The sequence below is a fragment of the Anopheles marshallii genome, chromosome 2 (genome assembly GCF_943734725.1).
Source record: "Anopheles marshallii chromosome 2, idAnoMarsDA_429_01, whole genome shotgun sequence".
In the NCBI taxonomy this organism is placed as follows: domain Eukaryota; kingdom Metazoa; phylum Arthropoda; class Insecta; order Diptera; family Culicidae; genus Anopheles; species Anopheles marshallii.
In genome coordinates, this window is record NC_071326.1 from 84,839,018 (window position 1) to 84,857,766 (window position 18,749).

The 18,749-nt window shown below is 42.9% G+C and overlaps 3 protein-coding genes across 3 annotated transcripts; 2 read left to right on the forward strand and 1 right to left on the reverse strand.

Moving 5' to 3' along the window:
* Nucleotides 1-5,563: 5,563 nt before the first annotated feature.
* LOC128709740 (17-beta-hydroxysteroid dehydrogenase 14-like) lies at nt 5,564-6,409 on the reverse strand. The gene is made up of 2 exons (XM_053804757.1): nt 5,848-6,409; nt 5,564-5,784 (listed from the first exon to the last, which is right to left on the reverse strand). The coding sequence occupies exons 1-2, from the start codon at nt 6,398-6,400 to the stop codon at nt 5,564-5,566; spliced, it is 774 nt and encodes a 257-aa protein (XP_053660732.1). The 5' UTR covers nt 6,401-6,409.
* A 3,925-nt stretch (nt 6,410-10,334) lies between these two features.
* LOC128718729 (DE-cadherin-like) lies at nt 10,335-12,202 on the forward strand. Its single transcript, XM_053812349.1, has 2 exons — nt 10,335-10,353; nt 10,893-12,202. The coding sequence occupies exons 1-2, from the start codon at nt 10,335-10,337 to the stop codon at nt 12,200-12,202; spliced, it is 1,329 nt and encodes a 442-aa protein (XP_053668324.1).
* Nucleotides 12,203-14,347: 2,145 nt separating this feature from the next.
* LOC128718730 (DE-cadherin-like) lies at nt 14,348-17,061 on the forward strand. The gene is made up of 3 exons (XM_053812351.1): nt 14,348-14,462; nt 15,727-16,956; nt 17,048-17,061. Exons 1-3 carry the CDS (start codon nt 14,348-14,350, stop codon nt 17,059-17,061), a joined length of 1,359 nt encoding a protein of 452 aa, XP_053668326.1.
* The last annotated feature ends 1,688 nt before the right edge of the window (nt 17,062-18,749 follow it).

The following is an 18,749-nucleotide window of genomic DNA, read 5'->3' on the forward strand; positions in this document are numbered from 1 at the left end:
TTTGTATTACTTAAAAAAATAAACAAAAATTTAATTACGTTTGTTTTTCAAAAACAGGTTTAGTATAACAATGTTCTAGGTGGAAGAGGAATTAATCAGTCCTTATACGCCAGTGTCTCAAAACAATTGTAAGTATTGAGTGACCAGTGTGGAATTGTAAACCATCTTGAAATCCTATTGTTTTCTCAAGCTATTCAACCATAAATAAGATTCACCAGTGACGCTAGGCTTAGGAACCTTCATCGTACCGTGTAAGATGGTGTTGAAAGGAACCGAGTATTCGATATTTTATGTAAAGCCTTGCGCTTTCGTGACCAAAAATCTGTCATCCGAAATTCGCCAAGGAATTGTAATTGTTTTTGCATTGAATCTTACAACGTCTCTAGTGATCACTCATATACCCATAACTAACAGTTTCATGATCCCGTATTTTAATCACCATTCGATAAATAAAGTCATTTTGTTACTACTATTGCATACCTTTAGGCGTTTCTAAATGGAAACCGTTCATGCTTACAGAAAATTGTGATGATTAAACATCATCAAAGCAATATGCCAATAGTAAAGTTAATTTGAACGCTAAAGTAAAAATCTGCAATCTAGTGTCATGAAGTAATCTTCCAGTAATTTTAGACCCTACAGATTATTGCGTTTCTAACAAATAGCTTAGTTGCTGGAGAGATGTGTCTGGTAAAACACCATCCAATCTCCACCATATATCACATGGTCAACACGTCCGGAGTTTTTCTCGAACTAATACCCATGTTTGACCACGCAAACACGTCCATTCCACGTATTACGTAGCGCGTTGACCACGGAATGCGTGATTCCTGATCGGAAGGTGGGGTGTGAGTAAAAGAACACTTGCAACGGTGCCACGGACGGGTAACACCACTTACACGCGTGGTAATGCAATTAATTTAACGGGACCCATCTAGCCGTTTGCTAGACATAACCTCACTAATCATACTCAAACGCTGAACGTTGTACACACCCCGAAAAACTGGATAACTGGCCACTCTTCGCTGTAAGCTTGCACGAACACGACATTAAGCTCTCGAGCGTTCAGGGATCCGCCAGAGCAACAAAGGGAACGCAAACTGAAGAAAGCGCCGAAGGAAACACGCGAAAAAGGATTGCCACGATGTGAAGTGACAAAGTGCAGTAGGAGCATCGACAAAAAAAAGGGGCAAATCACATCACCACCATGTGAGTATGCGTGTTGCGAGTGTTCCGAACGGTGTTTTGTAGCATGAACACGTTAGTGGGGACAACAACAAGCAAAATAAAACAAAAAAAAACTTCATAACACGCCACACCGTTCACGGCAAGCGCCCCTTAGCGTTGGGTAACCGAAGGACGAGCCCTTCGCAAACACCGAAGCGGGGTGGTTCGGGGGGTTTGGGGCGCGATTGTAGCAAAACGGCACGACACCATGCACGCACACATAAAAAAAGGATCCGTCTTTCCAAAAAAAAAAACGAACCTAAAGAGGCCGGGGATCGTGTGGAGTGAATCGGGAACCGCACGCAAGGACCGAAAATTAAAAGCAAACCCCAACAAGCGGCAAGATCTCCATCGCGAGGCGGATCTCCGAAGGGGAAGGACGTTGGCAGGATATAAACTACACGCACCCATTTTCGGTGCTGCTAGATCGGTCCGGCCCGATAAGTGCGAGCGTACCAAGAAAGGATATTCGAAAGTAGCTCACCGAACCGGGCCCGTTTATTGGTGGTTCGTTCCGGGTTGTCCGGGGGACCCTCCTTTCAGCACGTGCTGCGAAAGAACACGATTCGATGAAAGGTATTTTAGATGTTGTTTATTTTTTTGTGAAGGACATCAACCCTCCGGTGAAGGGAATCTTCACGGGGTTGTTGACAGAGGACGGAGTCGTTGGGATCTGAGGATCTGGATCGGAAAAGAGCGTTTTTTGGGGTGGTTGTTTGGATCGGTTTACACATCCACTTGGCGAGAGTGTGTCAGTTTGTCATGGGATGCATGCATTAAATACCCATTCCACCGGACACGTATGGGTTGTATTGGTCCAGCTCAGTAAGCCGATGTCGATGTTCGGCATGGGGCTATGACGTTTTCTTACCCTGGGTAGTAGTACCCTGGGTTGCCACTAGTGATACATTTATGTTGATTAAAAAGGCTCCCCATCTTGTTGCAATTTAATCGGTACACTCAACTGCTAAATTCTAGCATCGTAACGTACCCATCCAGTTCCAGGCGTGGAGTAAATTCATTCCCCGTTCTCGGTGCATGTCCGGCACAACACGACAAGCGAACCGGTGGGGGGGTACGTACGGGTGTACGATTTATGCGCTACCGCTACCGCGTATGAATTATTGATAATAAGTATTTGAATCGCTAATGAAACACCGGAAAAGTGGAGTTACACATTTGCATCGTACCGTACCCGGGAAGGGGTACGGGGTCGCCTAATTAACATGCCATTCGTTTGACCTTCCACCACTGTCTCTGTCCCGCTTCTGTCCCCCCCCCCCTCCCTTTTCATTCAAAACCAATCTTCCGTGATGTGGTTATAAATCAATTTGTACCAACCGTTCCATGCACCCCCAGGAACCGGGTGGGATTCGTCTCTTGGAGGAGCTCTTTTTTTCTTTTTTTCATTCGTTGCAGCAATTTAGGCGCAAAGTGATGGACCGCACGGTTTACAACGAAGGCCTACTCGGCGGGCGGGCAGGGATGAGATCAAGATATTCCCATTTGCCACACGGTGCATAATGTAATGAACATCCGGCTTGTGGCTAGTAAACGACCATATGCATATCAATGCGTAGTCATCTAGTGCACACGGCAATGGCATTGCGTTGTTCTACTTTTGAAGCTTTTTTGTTGCTGTTTTGCATGAGCAAAAGATTTCGCTAAACCGTGCGGTCCGCCTTATCGCGACCGGTTTTGTAGTCCTTGTGTGTCCCGTGGTTAAACGCTGTGGCCACTAAATATTCCACACCCCATCGTCGGGCCCGATCGATCATTGCACAGCTCGACGGATGTTTCACAAATCGAGCTAAAACTGTTCGCGAGACAATGTTTCGACATGTTTTCGTACAACAAATGGCACGCTGTTCTTGTTCTAATTCTGCGCTAACGTGTTGTTTTTTTTTTGTTTTCTGTGTCGTCCTTGTTCTAATTCTGCGCCCAGCTCTAACGTCCTGACAAATGGATCCCGTTTTGCACCGAATCACCGGAGGGTGAATGAGAACGATCGAAAATGGGTTTGGAGTCGAACCATCCGACGCGTTTGTGCATGGGGTGCGTTTTCCGAGAATCCAAACGCGAACGTTGCCGCGATAGGATCTTGTGATAGTAGAAAATAGTGACCAAAAGATAGAGCGTCTAAGGTAGAGTCTATCGTCGGGGTCTCTCTGTCGAGTCCGGTTGTTTTTGGGGCATGCTGCACACTGAATTGTTTCACAGCCTAAAGCGAAGTCTTCCCTCTAGGAAGCGGATTATTGATGAGCGACGATAAATTCCACCGATTGCGAAACGGCCGGTCACATACCGTGCCCATCTGTTGTCGTGTCCGTGTAGGGAACACACCCACCGGTTCGGTCCATTACCGGATTTTGTCGAAAACGAGAATTCGCCCGTGAACAGAGTGGCCACCAAGTGACCAAAAAGCGGGGGGTATAGCAGCAATACGTTTCACATGTTTCACCGTTTTCACCGTTTGTCTTTATATCGCCGCAATGAATCGCGAAAAGCGCTTTCGAGCTAGACTGCAGCAAACACTAACACACCGCCGTCTGTGCCGCCGTTGCAGGTTTTGCCATTTGCCGTGCACCAACAGGCTGGAGATAAACATCGGGCACCAGTGGGCCAGAGTGTCTGGTGTCGGGTATGCGCGACCGAACGTCCAGCGACCCACAAATGAAGAGCACACATACACACACACACACACACACACCCAAACACACGACGGTTAAAAGGATAAAGTGTTATTTATTCGGTGCCTTCTGTTTATGTTTGCTTAAGATGCATCTCGCCATGAAGGTTGGTGCATCGGTCTGGTTGTGTGAGAACTAGTCGAGACGTCGGGGCGAGATATATAAAGGGCATGCCACTTCCGTGCACCGTTTTCGTACCGGTTTGCCGGAAAATTAATGTTCTTCTCACAGACGCGTCCAGTCCGCTCTAGTGGGAGCCGGGAGTTTATTCGACTGTGCGAGAAACAAATGAGACGAACAAGACATAAACCTTTCGATGGCTAGTGTCCAACCCGCTTTTCAAGGACGGTGGGATCTTACTCCTTTTCGGACGGAACTCGGGACCGTCGTTCAGGTATGCCGGACCCAGCAGCTGAACCTCGACCCGCGGGTTGAACGTTGGGCGAGATTGAAATCCTAGAGGGCCAAGACAAATATCGCGCCACCGACGGAAAAAGCACACATAAAGGCATCCAAAGCGCACATGCATACATGGAAACCTAGAATCTGCCCAAAGACAAATGAAGTTCTTGGCCTCTCCCCTTCTACTTGAGGTGACACCATTGCTGGAGCAAAGGTTGGAGCCGCACTGTCATGCAAAGTTTGGGTGTTTGGGAAGATCTTTAACCGTGTGGTGCGGACGACTGTGGGCGGACGGGCGCAAAATATATTCGTGCCAATTTGCTGAGTGATCCTTGCTTGCGTACACAAACACGAACCTTTTGCGGCCGGTTTCGCTAGTGTGTGCGATTAATGAAGTGTTCCGAGTGGCGTGTTTCCGGCGCGATGATGTCCTTGTCCTTGGTTCACCGGTCGGTAATCTCAACGACACGCTAGGAGATGTTTAATCTACCGAACTCAATAACCATTTCTGGTGCACTTCAGTGGTGCTGCCTGGTGTGTACGTGATTGACAAACACCGTCATCATCAACTCGTTATCGATGGTGTGATGAGTGATCTGTTTTCGGGGGGTTATTGGTGTGCTTTGCCCGGAACATCCGGGAGTTTCAGATGACGTTGAAGTAGTTTATCCTTCCATAGCAGGGAATCGAGCACGACGAATGCTATTGGTTTGATCTGAGCTATTTTTATGCGCAAAGCGCGAAGAAACGTATCCGCCTGAAGGTATGCAATTAAAATACACTTCAGAAAAATTGCTCTTTTTTAAGAGACGCATGAGGCCCAAGAGGCTCTAAATATTTTTATAAACATGCATAAAATGTGTTTCATACATGAACCAAAGGGAACTACTCTTGTGATTTAAGCATTTAAAAAGCTGTAGTAATTAAACTAAATGACCGAACGTGCTTTTTATGGTATCAGCCTATAATTCAAGAGTGTTTCTAGTGTCAGTAACACCTTGGATGTTGAAAAGTTAACGAAAAATAGAGCCAAGCCAAAAAAGTGTTGATAGCTCTCTCAAGCTCTATGTTGATTCAATTTGTAATAAAGTTATAACAGGCCTGACAGGCGTTGGAATAAATTATTTGATCAAAATGGGAAGGAAATACAATTTTTGAATAGAAAATTTGTAGTTTTTGGTTTTTGATTTAATTCTTCATTTGGCAATCAAAAACATAATCGAACAAAGCGTAATGGAATGGTTTTAACGTGGCGTAAGTATATGTTTTCCACCGTCAACACGCAGACAGGTGCCCGTGGTAAAGCTAGCAGTCGCATCACATGCCAGGAATGCGATCGATGCTGCCACCTCTTCGCCGGTTCCAACGCGTCCCAGCGGGTGCGTTGTTTCACAGTGCTTCAGATAGGCGGCGTAAGCTTCATCCTCCATACCGATCGCCTTGTGGAAGTTCGTCACAATAACCGCTGAAATGGGAAGCGCTCATGGGTTCGTCACCAACGCATGGGAACCATCACCGCCCAACTTACCCGGATTGACGGAGTTTACGCGCACACCTTTCGCGGCAAGATCCAGCGCGGTACAGCGGGTGAATTGATCGAGGGCCGACTTCGAGACACAGTACGAAAGCGCATTATGGAAGGAGTTGGTACCGGCCACACTCGACACGTTCACCACATTACCTTTCACCGCGAGCAGATGCGGCAGGGCCAGCTTGGTCAGTGCAAACACCGAGCGCAAATTCGTATCGAGAATGTCATCGAACTGGTCCAGATCGGCTTGCTCGATGCTGCCTGCCGCTCCCTTGCCAGCATTGTTCACCAACACATCCAGCCGGCCGTACTTGGCAATGATCAACCGTATCAATCGTTCGAGGTCTTCGCGCTTGGTGACGTCTGTCACGACGGTAAGTGGTTCCACCCTTCCCAGCGCAACACACTCGCGGCGAACTTCGGCCAGCTTCGCATCGCTGCGCGCAGCAAGTACGCAGGTGGCACCAAGGTTGGTGAGGTATTTAGCCGTAGAAGCTCCAATGCCAGAGCTAGCTCCGGTGATGAGCACTACCTTGCCCGTAAAATCCATTCTCAATCACTGGCGGCACGGCACTGAGCGTAACAACTGCAACCTGTAACACGAATGCTGTGCCGTTCTGTTTTATGCCCTGAGCTGCACGCATTATCTTATCTGCTTGCCTACTGATAGGTCAGTTACTGATTCTGTAGTAGATACAAATAAACACAAGATAAAATAGAACGAGTGGGATATTGCATGGAGAAGGTGCTTGTTGATATACACCGGAGAAGTTTGTTTGCAATGGCACTTAGTATCGGTCATGCTTCTTTTCTTCCTTATCGGCAGAAGAACCTCAAGAGGCTTAGGCCTGCCGTTTCTGGCTATCTTTGACTTTATTTACCCGTAACTGAATAGTCAGTCCAGCGTACGGGCGAGTGGTTCGGATGGGATTTTTGTTTCGGTTCGGTCGTGTGAAACCATCGTCGCTTGGACTTAGTTTGCATCACTCAAATATGACTCAAATATTAAAGATGCTATGTGCAAATAGTGCAGGGTTTGGCAAAGCACGGGTAAGGACAATAGTTCATATTATTTTACATTTATTGCTTACGAATTATGCAACGTGAACTTGAATCGTCTGTCAATAGGAAACGATTTTTTTATCAAAATCATGCAATTGAATTTACAACACAATGAACTTCATAGATAAGATATAATGTGATTCCTACCTACTAACCTACATCTTATCTTAACTATGAACACAACACTGGCTTAACTTTTCTCTTTCTCTGTCTCTCTCTCACACACACTCTCTGTCTCTCTGTTTATCTGCAGCTCAGCAAGCTCGAGATTTATCCTTCTCTTCCACTCTATGTTCGAACAGGCCGCTAAAGGTGTTCCGGAGGATGCGTTGCTTAAACGCGCCCAGAGCGTTTGCATCCACCGCCCGAAGGACCAAGACTCCAAGACTCCCCTGCCCAATGCATCTCCGGATTTCGCTCCTAATGTCGATGTCCGAAGTAACGACCGTCCCAAGATAGCAGAACTTCTTTGCTACTTCGCGGTTGTCGCCGTTCGTTGATAAGCTGCTTCGCAATTGGGCCTTATCACGAGCAGAGGTATTTTGTCTCAATTCAATTCATGCTGCTTCACGCTTAAGTCCGGTGTAAATCTCACACACCTTCACTAAACGATTGATTGAAACGAAACGACTAAACTAAACAAATTATTTAAATTAATGGATAAAGCCACGCAACTTTCAGTATAGTAGAAGAGATTAAGAGAATTTTAAAGTAAAAGCAAGTAAAATTTTATTGAAATTGGAAATATTCATAATTTTCCAATTGTTCTTCTTTTACTTGTTATTGTGTTCTATTGGATTAAGCCTGCCATTCCTGGTTTGTTAGCTCTTGTTGGTCCTTGTTACGAGGTAATGGAAAATTAAAACGATTGTAATGTTACGAATGCTTAATGTTTAAATATCATGCAAAGTAATTTAATTATTTTTTGTTCAATATTTGTTATATTAATGTACGATTGGTTCAAGTTATGGCTCGATCCGGAAACCGACCCAAAATGAGTTTGACATCAGTGTCTTAACGCAATTTGAACGCCTACATCTATGCAACCGAAAGCTCGACCACGTGGTGGGCGCTTAGTTTACCGTGGTATCGTTCAAGCAAATTAAAAACATCTACAAATCACGCCATAATTATCCAAACGGTGTTCGCTTAAGCTTAATGCTTCGATTACTTTCGAACGAACATTATGTTACCATGACAGATTACCTGCACTGCAACAAACTTGCAGCGGGAATGTGCTATTAACGATTAATTCTTAAAAAATAATCATCGTTGATATTCATTTAATAAATGTTTCCCACTTTCAGGCTTCGCAAACATACCTCTCCGGACCGTCTTTCTCAACACATAAACCCTTGGGCATGTGTTACAGTTGGGTTTTCGCGAGCGTTTTTCAAACGCAAATGTCCTCTCGTGCTCGCTAACCCTTCGGTAGCTGTGGTTAACTCATTATTTCATGTCATTTGAATTTCGCAATCGAAAGCAAGGAATGCTCAATCCCATTTCCGCTCGTGCTCCCTTGCACGGCGCTCCCCGTTCGGAGTGGTAATATCTTTTTAATATTGATAAAATATCAAATGAATCGTCTGCAAAAGCGTACGCGTGCGAACCAACCGATCAAACGGGCGCATTGCCTGCCCGTGCCCGGTTCCCGGTGGCCGGACGTTTGGAAATGGAATTTAAAATTTTATCTGTTGCTGACAACGAATTAAAATACCATATTTGCATGGCCGAAAAATGGCAAAATAATGATGAAGACGTACAGGCACGGGATGGGAACCGCACGCAGCAGAAGGTGGACAGGTGGCGATGATGATAATATGGTTAAGTGTAATTTGCATACATGAACGCGAATGAGTTTCATCATGCATCGTACAGAAGCCAAAACCTTTTCGTGATACTGCAACGAGCCACCGACGTGCAAAAGGAATTATAAAAGGGAACATTACTGTTGTCGTGCAGTGCTGTCCGGGCTGTGGATCTGATTTCCTTAAACCGTTTCGATACAAACACCAGTGCATGGAGGTCACAAAATGGTTCTAAATTTCCCGACCCTACGATGCGTCGTCGCGTAGGTTCGAAACGGGCGCGTATGGAACATGTCCTTTCAGCCGTGGCTCCGTTTTGTGCGCCCGCTTTTGCGGGAACGGACGATTGAACCGATCCGGCCCACCAAAAACAAAGCCGTTCGCGAACGGCGGATGTGTTTTCAGTACGGTGTGAGATAACGCAATTAACAAATTAATTCTGCATTATGTAATTTTGCAAAGCGTTTTAATGCTAGAAGCGGATAGACAGTGACGTGAAGGACGGTACTGTAGTTGGAAGGTTCCTTTAGGTCGTGGAACTATGATGAATTCTATTACAAAGGATTACTCTTCTTCTACTTCTACGAAACTTCTACGAAGAGACCACTAGTGACCATAGTAAGCCACTTGGAATGGGCATAAAAAAGGAAATCAATAAACGGGCCAAGCTCTTGCTATTTGAAAGACAAATTGTCCTCCAAAATCAGAAAAAAAATCGCAAATCGCGAAAGATGGAGAGCAAACGTTATGGGAAAAGTGTTAAGTGATAAACAAAAAAAAGCACCACTATTGATGCACGATACCACCAAAATTGGAACCATACATCCATCATAGGTACAATAGAACATCTACAAAAAAAAATGTTTGATTTATATCGTTGTTTTCTTAAGAGAGAAAGGTTCAACATGTTCTATCATGTTGCCGTTGAAACATCAAAATTAGCTTCTTTAGGAATGGGCGATAGGGTGCGTCGCACGGTGTCATTTCAATGGCATGACCAACTTATCGAGGCTTATTCGTTGTAGCTCGACCCGTTCGTCTGTCGATAAAGCACACGTCAAAAATCACCCCTTATGAAAATGAAATTGAAAAATCTAATCACATATCAGATAATAAAATCCATAGATGAACCAACAAAATATACTCGTTGTCTAACTAAGGTTCAGTAAGTGACCACCAGTAAACAATGAAAGCGTTATGGCATTTACTGCAACAGCAAGGCGGTTTGATACTTGTGGAATATTGGATTAGTAAAAATATGGTGTTTGTTGCTTTAACAATGAGAGAGTGAGAGCAGGAGTGCAAGGGATGAGATTAATGAGTTCAGTGTGAGGTGAGAATCGATCACACCTTGCCAAAACTGGAGAATGGAGGATAGATTCCACTGTTACCCTGAAATGGTCAACCTCAACCTGGTGTGCATCAAGAAATGGGTCAAACGTTACTTTTTCATCTTCGAAACCCGCCTTCATTTGTTGAACGGATTGGTGACTTGGTGACCATGTGAGCACGTCATCATAGTTGAGTGGACCAAGAAAGAAAAGCAGATATGGTGTGCAACATGGCTTGGTGTATTGTTCGTGTCGTAGCAGAAACGAGTTGTGCGACGCTACAATGCAACTTACAACATTTGGTAAGTGGGGATACAATTTAAAAAAAAAAAGGCATGACAGAAATGATGAAGATTGTGGATGCTAACTGACATATGGTAGTTTGACACTTTGACCATTTTGTCTTTGCCGTGTAGAAGTGGAAAAATTGCTGAGCGCTGCTTTGGAAAAAAATACTGGGCAAACGTATTTGTTTTCAGTTTCTAAGAATTAAAACATTCAACTGGTAACGCGTGAGGTAAAGGTAAAACGAAATTGCTATTTATTTGTTAAATTCTGCGATTAACCACCCCTTTTTGCGGAAACGGCCTCTTTTTACAATAGTACGGTCAACAGCGAACTATGGAGTAGATCACGGGCTAAGCCAGAAATTGTTGGATTAAAAACAACTTATTAAATAAAGATCATCAGGTAGAAAAAGACGGATAAGTGCGGCAGTGCCGCAACAGACTGTATATACCATTTCAACATTTCCTAAACTGTTATTCAACGATTATTTCGTATAGTCTATCAACATGTTAAAAACAATGTCTCATGCATTTCTAAACTTATATCTTTGCAGGTATTGAAGATTCAGCGAAACAGCATTACAAGATGAAGTCGGGGCAGTACCAAACAAAGTGGATGATTGTAGGTGTTGTAACACTTTGCTTCCTTCAAGTTCGCACGCGTCTCGTAGAAGATAACATCGTTGTGTTTGAAAAAACTCAGTACAAAGCGACGGTACTGGAACATGCTGAGGTCAGCAAACGCGTGATGACCATTTCAGCACAACATAAACTCACTGGTACTTGCGAGAACATCAGGTATGAAATTCTACGAGACACTCCGGACAGTATGTACTTCGGGATTGCTACTAGGAATTGTGGTGCCATGATCATAGTAGCCAAACAGATTGATCGAAGCCCGGATCAATGCTATAAGATTCATGTACGTGCATATAATGAAGAGCTGCGGCTACAGGCTGCAGTAGCTGTCGTGCAACTATGCGTTGTCGATCAAATGGCGAGGAAGCCGTACTTTAGGAACTTGTCGACAACTACGATCGAGGTGCGTGAATCTTGTGATCAGTTTCAGGAACCGATGATAGTGTTGGAAGCCAATTCGAACACACCGGACAACCCACATGTCAATTTTGGATTGCTTGCAGGGTCAACAGAACAAACCAACTCAAAGCATACGTTCAGGTTGGAGCAAATAAACAATACGGCAGTTATCATGTTAAGCAGGTGGCTGGACTATGAAACAGTATCCGAGTATGTTCTGACCATCGTTGCGACAAACGATGATGGAATTGAAACGAATTTGACGCTTAAAGTTCGGGTGTTGGACGACAATGATGAAACCCCTACATTCGAAGGAAATGACACTGCAATAATCCCGAAAAACGCGGCTCCTGGAACATTTGTGCACCAAGTACAGGCAATCGATCGAGACGGCACCTCAGCCAATAACGTTGTGTCGTATCGGTTAGAAGACGACCAAGATCAGTTCGCGATTGACAGTCGCACTGGTATCATTACGTCATTGAAACCGCCGGAACACGATATTTTCCTGAAGGTTATTGCAGAGGACAATTCACCAGCTCGGAACGGCAAACCGAACCGTGCCATGAAAATGATTCATATCATGGTCGTCTCGGACAACTTATTAGATAACACATCACCCGAATTGGTGCCTACGAATGATGGAGTCTCTAAAGATATCGCCAATGTCTCCTCCAACAGCCAGAAAGGAAATGACGTAAAGATCCCAGAGGAAACATCTCCGTCTGGACGGAATGTATCTGCTTCCTTTTGGCGGCAGCAAAACTTCGAATTTCTTCACATACTGATTTCAGTTCTTCTGAGTTATTTCTACATAGCTGTTTAGTCTACTCATGCGTAATGGGGAGCTTCATGTCAGCTACCTCATCCGACACCTAGCAATTAGCAGCTTTGCAGTCTAGACCAGTGTTAGTTATTGTACCACGGAGAACATGCCCTTTTTTTCACCGCCAGCTAACCTGCCACTTTCTACTTCCTTATCAACACATATTCTGCCTAATTCTCGCTGGAACTACTATTCGACAACTACACTTGAATTTTCGCAATGAGGCTGGCCAACATCGTCTAACCGACAGCAACACTACCGTTGCATCTTCTACGCTTCATTTAAACTGACCGGTTCAAGCTTTATCCTCTACTTCGGGGGGATGTATCCGTACATCATCTGACTGAGCCCCTTTCGACAACCTCACTGCTCCAGTAAGGTGTACGCACGGTGATTATGCGAAACAATCTGCTACAAATGATGCGTTGTTCGCAGTTGCAGAACGAAAAGCGACGTTTGTACTACCAAAATACTCGGGGTATACGATCTTAGTGTATGGAACTACGGCGCGCGGCCAACCAGTTAGATTAAAATGTTAATGCGCCTACGAAATCGTTTTTTTTTATAGGAGCGATCATATCCACTCAAATATGACACGATCAAGAACGTAAACAGCTTAAATTTGGATACAGAAAAGATTTTGACCACCTCACAAACGTTATATCATAGTACATTTTAAACCAACAAAGCAGTTACCCCCCCTCATATGTAGGGTCCCCCTACCCAAGGTAAGGCCTCAATGTTTCCAACAGTCGAGTAGAAGGAATCCTCTTAGAGCTCTGGCGAAGCACCCTAACGAACGAAGATCTTTCGTCCGATCGTACAATGATAGTGTTAGTGACCAACACACCGCAAAGTGTGACGCGAGTGTACCTCTTTACCCGTTGGTAGAAAAATGCTGAATGAAATAAAGTGTATTTTAAAAATCTCCCAAAACAATAACCGTCGTTTGCTTAACCTCGTCTTTATCATTGATTTTAATCGGTCTATTTAACATTGATTGCCAACACTGTTCGCTAAATCCCGTTTTACACTTACCAACTTGTCTGCACATCCCATCTCCTGTTAACGATGTGCGCAGTGCTAATATGGTGAATGTGTCTATGAAGCTGGAAAGGTGAATTATGCTAAACTTAGATCAAGCTTATCTTATCTTCCATCGATTGGTCTTTTTGTGTTAAAGTGCGTCCATTTTTGAAGCGGATTCTCAGTTCAATACTTTTCTTACATTCGCCATTACATTGGGTTTTTGCCCTATTAATCGCCAACCCGAGAATTTCCGCCGCCTTCTTGATGCTCTAGTAAGCTACTTAGGAGAGCCGTTGACTAATTATGTCTATATTATCAATGCATGTCAAAATCTAGATTGACTTCACTGATTGACAGTGATTGAAGATGTTGTTACCTCTGAGTCGCGGATGGTTGCCGCTCTAGCTATAGGTTGAAGAGTAGACAAGATAGCCCATCTACTTGGCGCAGACCCGCTTTTTTAACTTCTTCAAAAGGCGAATACGTAAGAGGAGGCTGGATACGGTTGCCTTCAATAATATTGAAACCATGGACAGTAAATATTCCTCAGTCAATAAAATTGAAACATAACGGGGAAAAAATCATGTAACTAACCAAACAAAAAAGTCAAATTTAAAGATAAGCTGGGAGCTATACCTACTTAGAAGACATTTAAAAAAAGTAATGTATATGTTATACTTTATCAATTATTTTAATAAACACAACAAGAGCACACAAATGGATGTAATCAAAGCACTGTAAGTAATCAATATCTATGTTAAATAACTAAGTAAATTGAATAAAAAATTCCTTCGAATATTTTTCACACAAACGACCTTTTACAAAGTTAAATGTGTTTTGTTTGAATTTTAACTAAGAGTTCTATAAGGCTGCTGGTACATCACAAATTTGACACGATTATTGATAGAACACCCTTCGAAATGGGTCTTGTATGTGCAAGATGGTTAGATGCTGATAGAGCACTGCCTAATATAGCTAAGTTGGCTAAATTGCATACATTTAGGCGTACAAAGTAAACTCTTCGTTACACCCCCAACGTTCATTCCGCAATACTATTCGCTGAAACCGAGCGTTTTTAATTGAGCTAATTCTGAAAATGGGGCGAATGGCCGAACTATGAATGGGGCGACCTGGCATGATGATAGCGGCACCGGTCATCACACGAAACGAATCGGACCAAAATCCCATCCGGACCAATCCCCTGTACGCAGGACGGACTATCCAGCTACGGGTAAATAAGGCCACCGAAAGCCAGAAATGGTAGGCCTAGACCTCTTGAGGTTGTTGTGCGGATTAAAAAAATGAATATTCATTAGTTAGGCTCAATTGAAACAAATCTCAAGTAATACGAAAGACGAGATTTCTCACAAAGGAAGATGCCTGTCGCAGAACATTTCTCTGTCTTATCCAGACGAAATTAGATCGTGGTTAGGTGTGATGTGGTTTTTTTTTGTGGTGTCCAGGATGATCGAAATTTGACTGTGGCCTTTTTTACATCAGATGTTATATTACTTGTGTCTCAACTTCTCTGAAATCTTGGGGATTAAGGGTGACGGATTTATATGATACAACAAGATAAAAGTTCAGATCGGTTCAAAGATCAAAGGTTCGTCTGGTTGCGCACTACCGTGGAAATGATATCAACATTAAAGCGTGTAACATAATTTTCGTGGAAAGTCACGTACGTGCAAGCAGCTAGAGCAGGAAAGCCTATTGTGACGGCGAACAACAAAGCAGGAGGGCTAGATATACCCATAAGGGTAATTTTCATATAAAACGAACTTCGCACGAAGCTAAAGAGCAGTTCAATTTCATTAGTCGTATGACAAGTGGAAGTGGTAAGTGTTGAAATACAGTGAAAAAACAAGACAAAAACAACAGAAAAGCTCTCAATAAAGATATAGGCGGTTACCACTCATTAGATGAAGCATTTTTAAAATATTCGCGTAGTTTTCCGCGTAGAAGGGGGCAGAGACTGTCATACATTTTTTATGATCTAGTGTTTTATGATACATGACCGACGAAATGGCAAATAAAAAAAAAAAAACAATGGTTATGCATTGTCTTTCAGAAGCTAACATCTGCATCAATAACCTGCCCAAAGAATAGTTGATCTGGTCAAAACCTATCATGCCAACAATTTCTTTATACCAAGGATTAAAAAATGGTGTAGCTCAAGATAAACGTTGCTCCCGCAAAAGCAGATAAGACCTCTTAGATAAGCGCTCTTAGACTTAGCAGTTTAGATAGACCAGAGGATGTATTCAAATAATTTTCAATCCAAAACGAAGGGGCATAAGATCGGGCAGAAAAAATATACAAGAAAAATGTAACTGTTATCTTTTTATGTAACGTTATCTTTTTACCAATGTTTGTTTAATTCGTAATTATCAACGAACAAAGTCATTGCATTGAATGTTCGTTTGTAATCTCGTATAGTCTATCAACATGTTAAAAACAATGTCTCATGCATTTCTGAACTTATATCTTTGCAGGTATTGAAGATTCAGCGAAGCAGCATTACAAGATGAAGTCGGGGCAGTATCAAACAAAGTGGATAATTGTAGGTGTTGTAACACTTTGCTTCCTTCAAGTTCGCACGCGTCTCGTAGAAGATAACATCGTTGTGTTTGAAAAAACTCAGTACAAAGCGACGGTACTGGAACATGCTGGGGTCAGCAAACGCGTGATGACCATTTCAGCACAACATAAACTCACTGGTACTTGCGAGAACATCAGGTATGAAATTCTACGAGACACTCCGGACAGTATGTACTTCGGGATTGCTACTAGGAATTGTGGTGCCATGATCATAGTAGCCAAACAGATTGATCGAAGCCCGGATCAATGCTATAAGATTCATGTACGTGCATATAATGAAGAGCTGCGGCTACAGGCTGCAGTAGCTGTCGTGCAACTATGCGTTGTCGATCAAATGGCGAGGAAGCCGTACTTTAGGAACTTGTCGACAACTACGATCGAGGTGCGTGAATCTTGTGATCAGTTTCAGGAACCGATGATAGTGTTGGAAGCCAATTCGAACACACCGGACAACCCACATGTCAATTTTAGATTGCTTGCAGGGTCAACAGAACAAACCAACTCAAAGCATACGTTCAGGTTGGAGCAAATAAACAATACGGCAGTTATCATGTTAAGCAGGTGGCTGGACTATGAAACAGTATCCGAGTATGTTCTGACCATCGTTGCGACAAACGATGATGGAATTGAAACGAATTTGACGCTTAAAGTTCGGGTGTTGGACGACAATGATGAAACCCCTACATTCGAAGGAAATGACACTGCAATAATCCCGAAAAACGCGGCTCCTGGAACATTTGTGCACCAAGTACAGGCAATCGATCGAGACGGCACCTCAGCCAATAACGTTGTGTCGTATCGGTTAGAAGACGACCAAGATCAGTTCGCGATTGACAGTCGCACCGGTATCATTACGTCATTGAAACCGCCGGAACATGATATTTTCCTGAAGGTTATTGCAGAGGACAATTCACCAGCTCGGAACGGCAAACCGAACCGTGCCATGAAAATGATTCATATCATGGTCGTCTCGGACAACTTATCAGATAACACATCACCCGAATTGGTGCCTACGAATGATGGAGTCTCTCAAGATATCGCCAATGTCTCCTCCAACAGCCAGAAAGGAAATGACGTAAAGATCCCAGAGGAAACAACCCTGCCGTCGGAAAGCAATACGTGTGGTATATTTTGGTTTGTTTATCGATCTGTTAGCCTGTTTTGCCTTATTATTGTTGTTTTTGTAATCGTTTTGCTATTTGTGGCTATTTACAGCTATGCACTGTTAAGCTTCATGTAATATGTTGGTTTGACACCTTTGGTTAATAACACTCAACACTCATAACACACTGCTGTCAAACTGCAGGCGTCGCTATAATCTTTGGTTTCCAGACTATCCAATCGTGTCTGGACAAACCCCGTCAAACGGCTTGATATCATCCGTTGAAATGGGTTTGACGATGCGTTTGTTGATGTTTTATGACAATCCTATCTTGTAGCTCGATGTTAATCAAAGTTTGGTGCATTTTACTCTTTAAACATTTATTAACACAGCATTCGTAACATTCGTATGAACTGAACCTGACACTTTTCAAACTACGCGTACCAAAACGCGTCAGATCGCAGCAGACCGATTTTTGTGTTGATTTGACAGCAAGCGCAAACTGTGCCATAATCAGACGACTTGTCAAACTGTATGTGTAGTTTGGCTGTAACAAATTAAAGTTGCTAAGACACATTGATTAGTAAAACGTCTTATGCAAATAAGCCACTTTTTTATGAGATCGAACAATTTGGTGCTGACAACGATTTAGTCTATTACAATTAATCATTTTACATGTTCTATTATCAACCATCACATTGGCATTAATATGAAAATGTAGAACCCAATCATTGGAGGCTGACAAACAGTTAATTTAGCGGGGGTGTTAAATATCAGCGATTATTCCTGTGCGATCGTTCGGCAGAACTGCCTATACCTACACCACCGAATTGCTATTCTGAACATCAACCATTGAATTTGTACCGTCATCAAAGTCTTACCGTGTGTTTAGACGCTGTATAATTTTAGCGATTACGCATAATTTTGTGACTGCAAGATTTCGCCCAACTCGCGATTAAAATCTGGGTGCATAAAGGTAACTTGTTTCGATATATTTTTTATTTGTGTGAATAATCGTGCGACAGTGTACAACATGTGTACAGATAGTGTAGCAAAGTACCAGGAGTAGCAGCATTAAAAATTGTAGCAGTAACACCTATAGCACCGACGGACAGTACAGCAGGAGAACAGATAGAGCAAGAGTAGAGGATAGTGGTCACAATAGGGCAAATTTCCTTGTCTCAAAAGCAATACCGAATGCACAGCTCATAAACAAAAATGTATATGTACACACACACACACGTGCTGACATCCAGTGCTCCAGGTGGTCATCCAGTTGGGCACCACTTAAAACACGCACATACCAAATAGGAGTAATTTCGAGTTGTGTTTGCCATTTCAAAACCATAAACAAATACATTGTTATACAAAAATCATAAATTGTGGTTCTAAATGTTCATGCCATTGAAAATGGTTGCATTTTACTCCAATATTATGCACCGCGATCGTCACCGTAATCGTGATTGTAGGGTAGCCGAGCTATAATTGATTTTGACAGTAGAATGTAATCTTTCTGTCAAAAAATTACGAGTGATCGCTGTTTTGACAGCATAGTTACCCGCAATTGTTCAATTATGTAGCGTTTACACGGCTTCGAGTGAAAATTGAAAGTATTGTGAGAAAAATAGTCAAACTTCGATGAATTTAGCAATCGTCTGGTTTTCGTTTAGATTGATAAAGTCATTCTATTACTCTAATATTTTATTGTCTGCTTTACCTACACCTATGGCTGTATTTAATAAAATAACCTCACTCTACAACTTACTTTAGACTAAAGCATACTGTTTTTATGCGAGGCTATAGTCTATAGAAAGT

What these genes read in the sequence shown, in the direction of transcription:
- LOC128718730 (XM_053812351.1), top strand. Translation starts at nt 14,348, where the DNA reads ATGAATGGGGCGACCTGGCATGATGATAGCGGCACCGGTCATCACACG. An exon ending in GACGGACTATCCAGCTACGG is followed by an intron (nt 14,463 to 15,726) that starts GTAAATAAGGCC and finishes ATATCTTTGCAG; the next exon opens with GTATTGAAGATTCAGCGAAG.
- LOC128709740 (XM_053804757.1), bottom strand. Translation starts at nt 6,400, where the DNA reads ATGGATTTTACGGGCAAGGTAGTGCTCATCACCGGAGCTAGCTCTGGC. An exon ending in CGTAAACTCCGTCAATCCGG is followed by an intron (nt 5,785 to 5,847) that starts GTAAGTTGGGCG and finishes TTCCCATTTCAG; the next exon opens with CGGTTATTGTGACGAACTTC.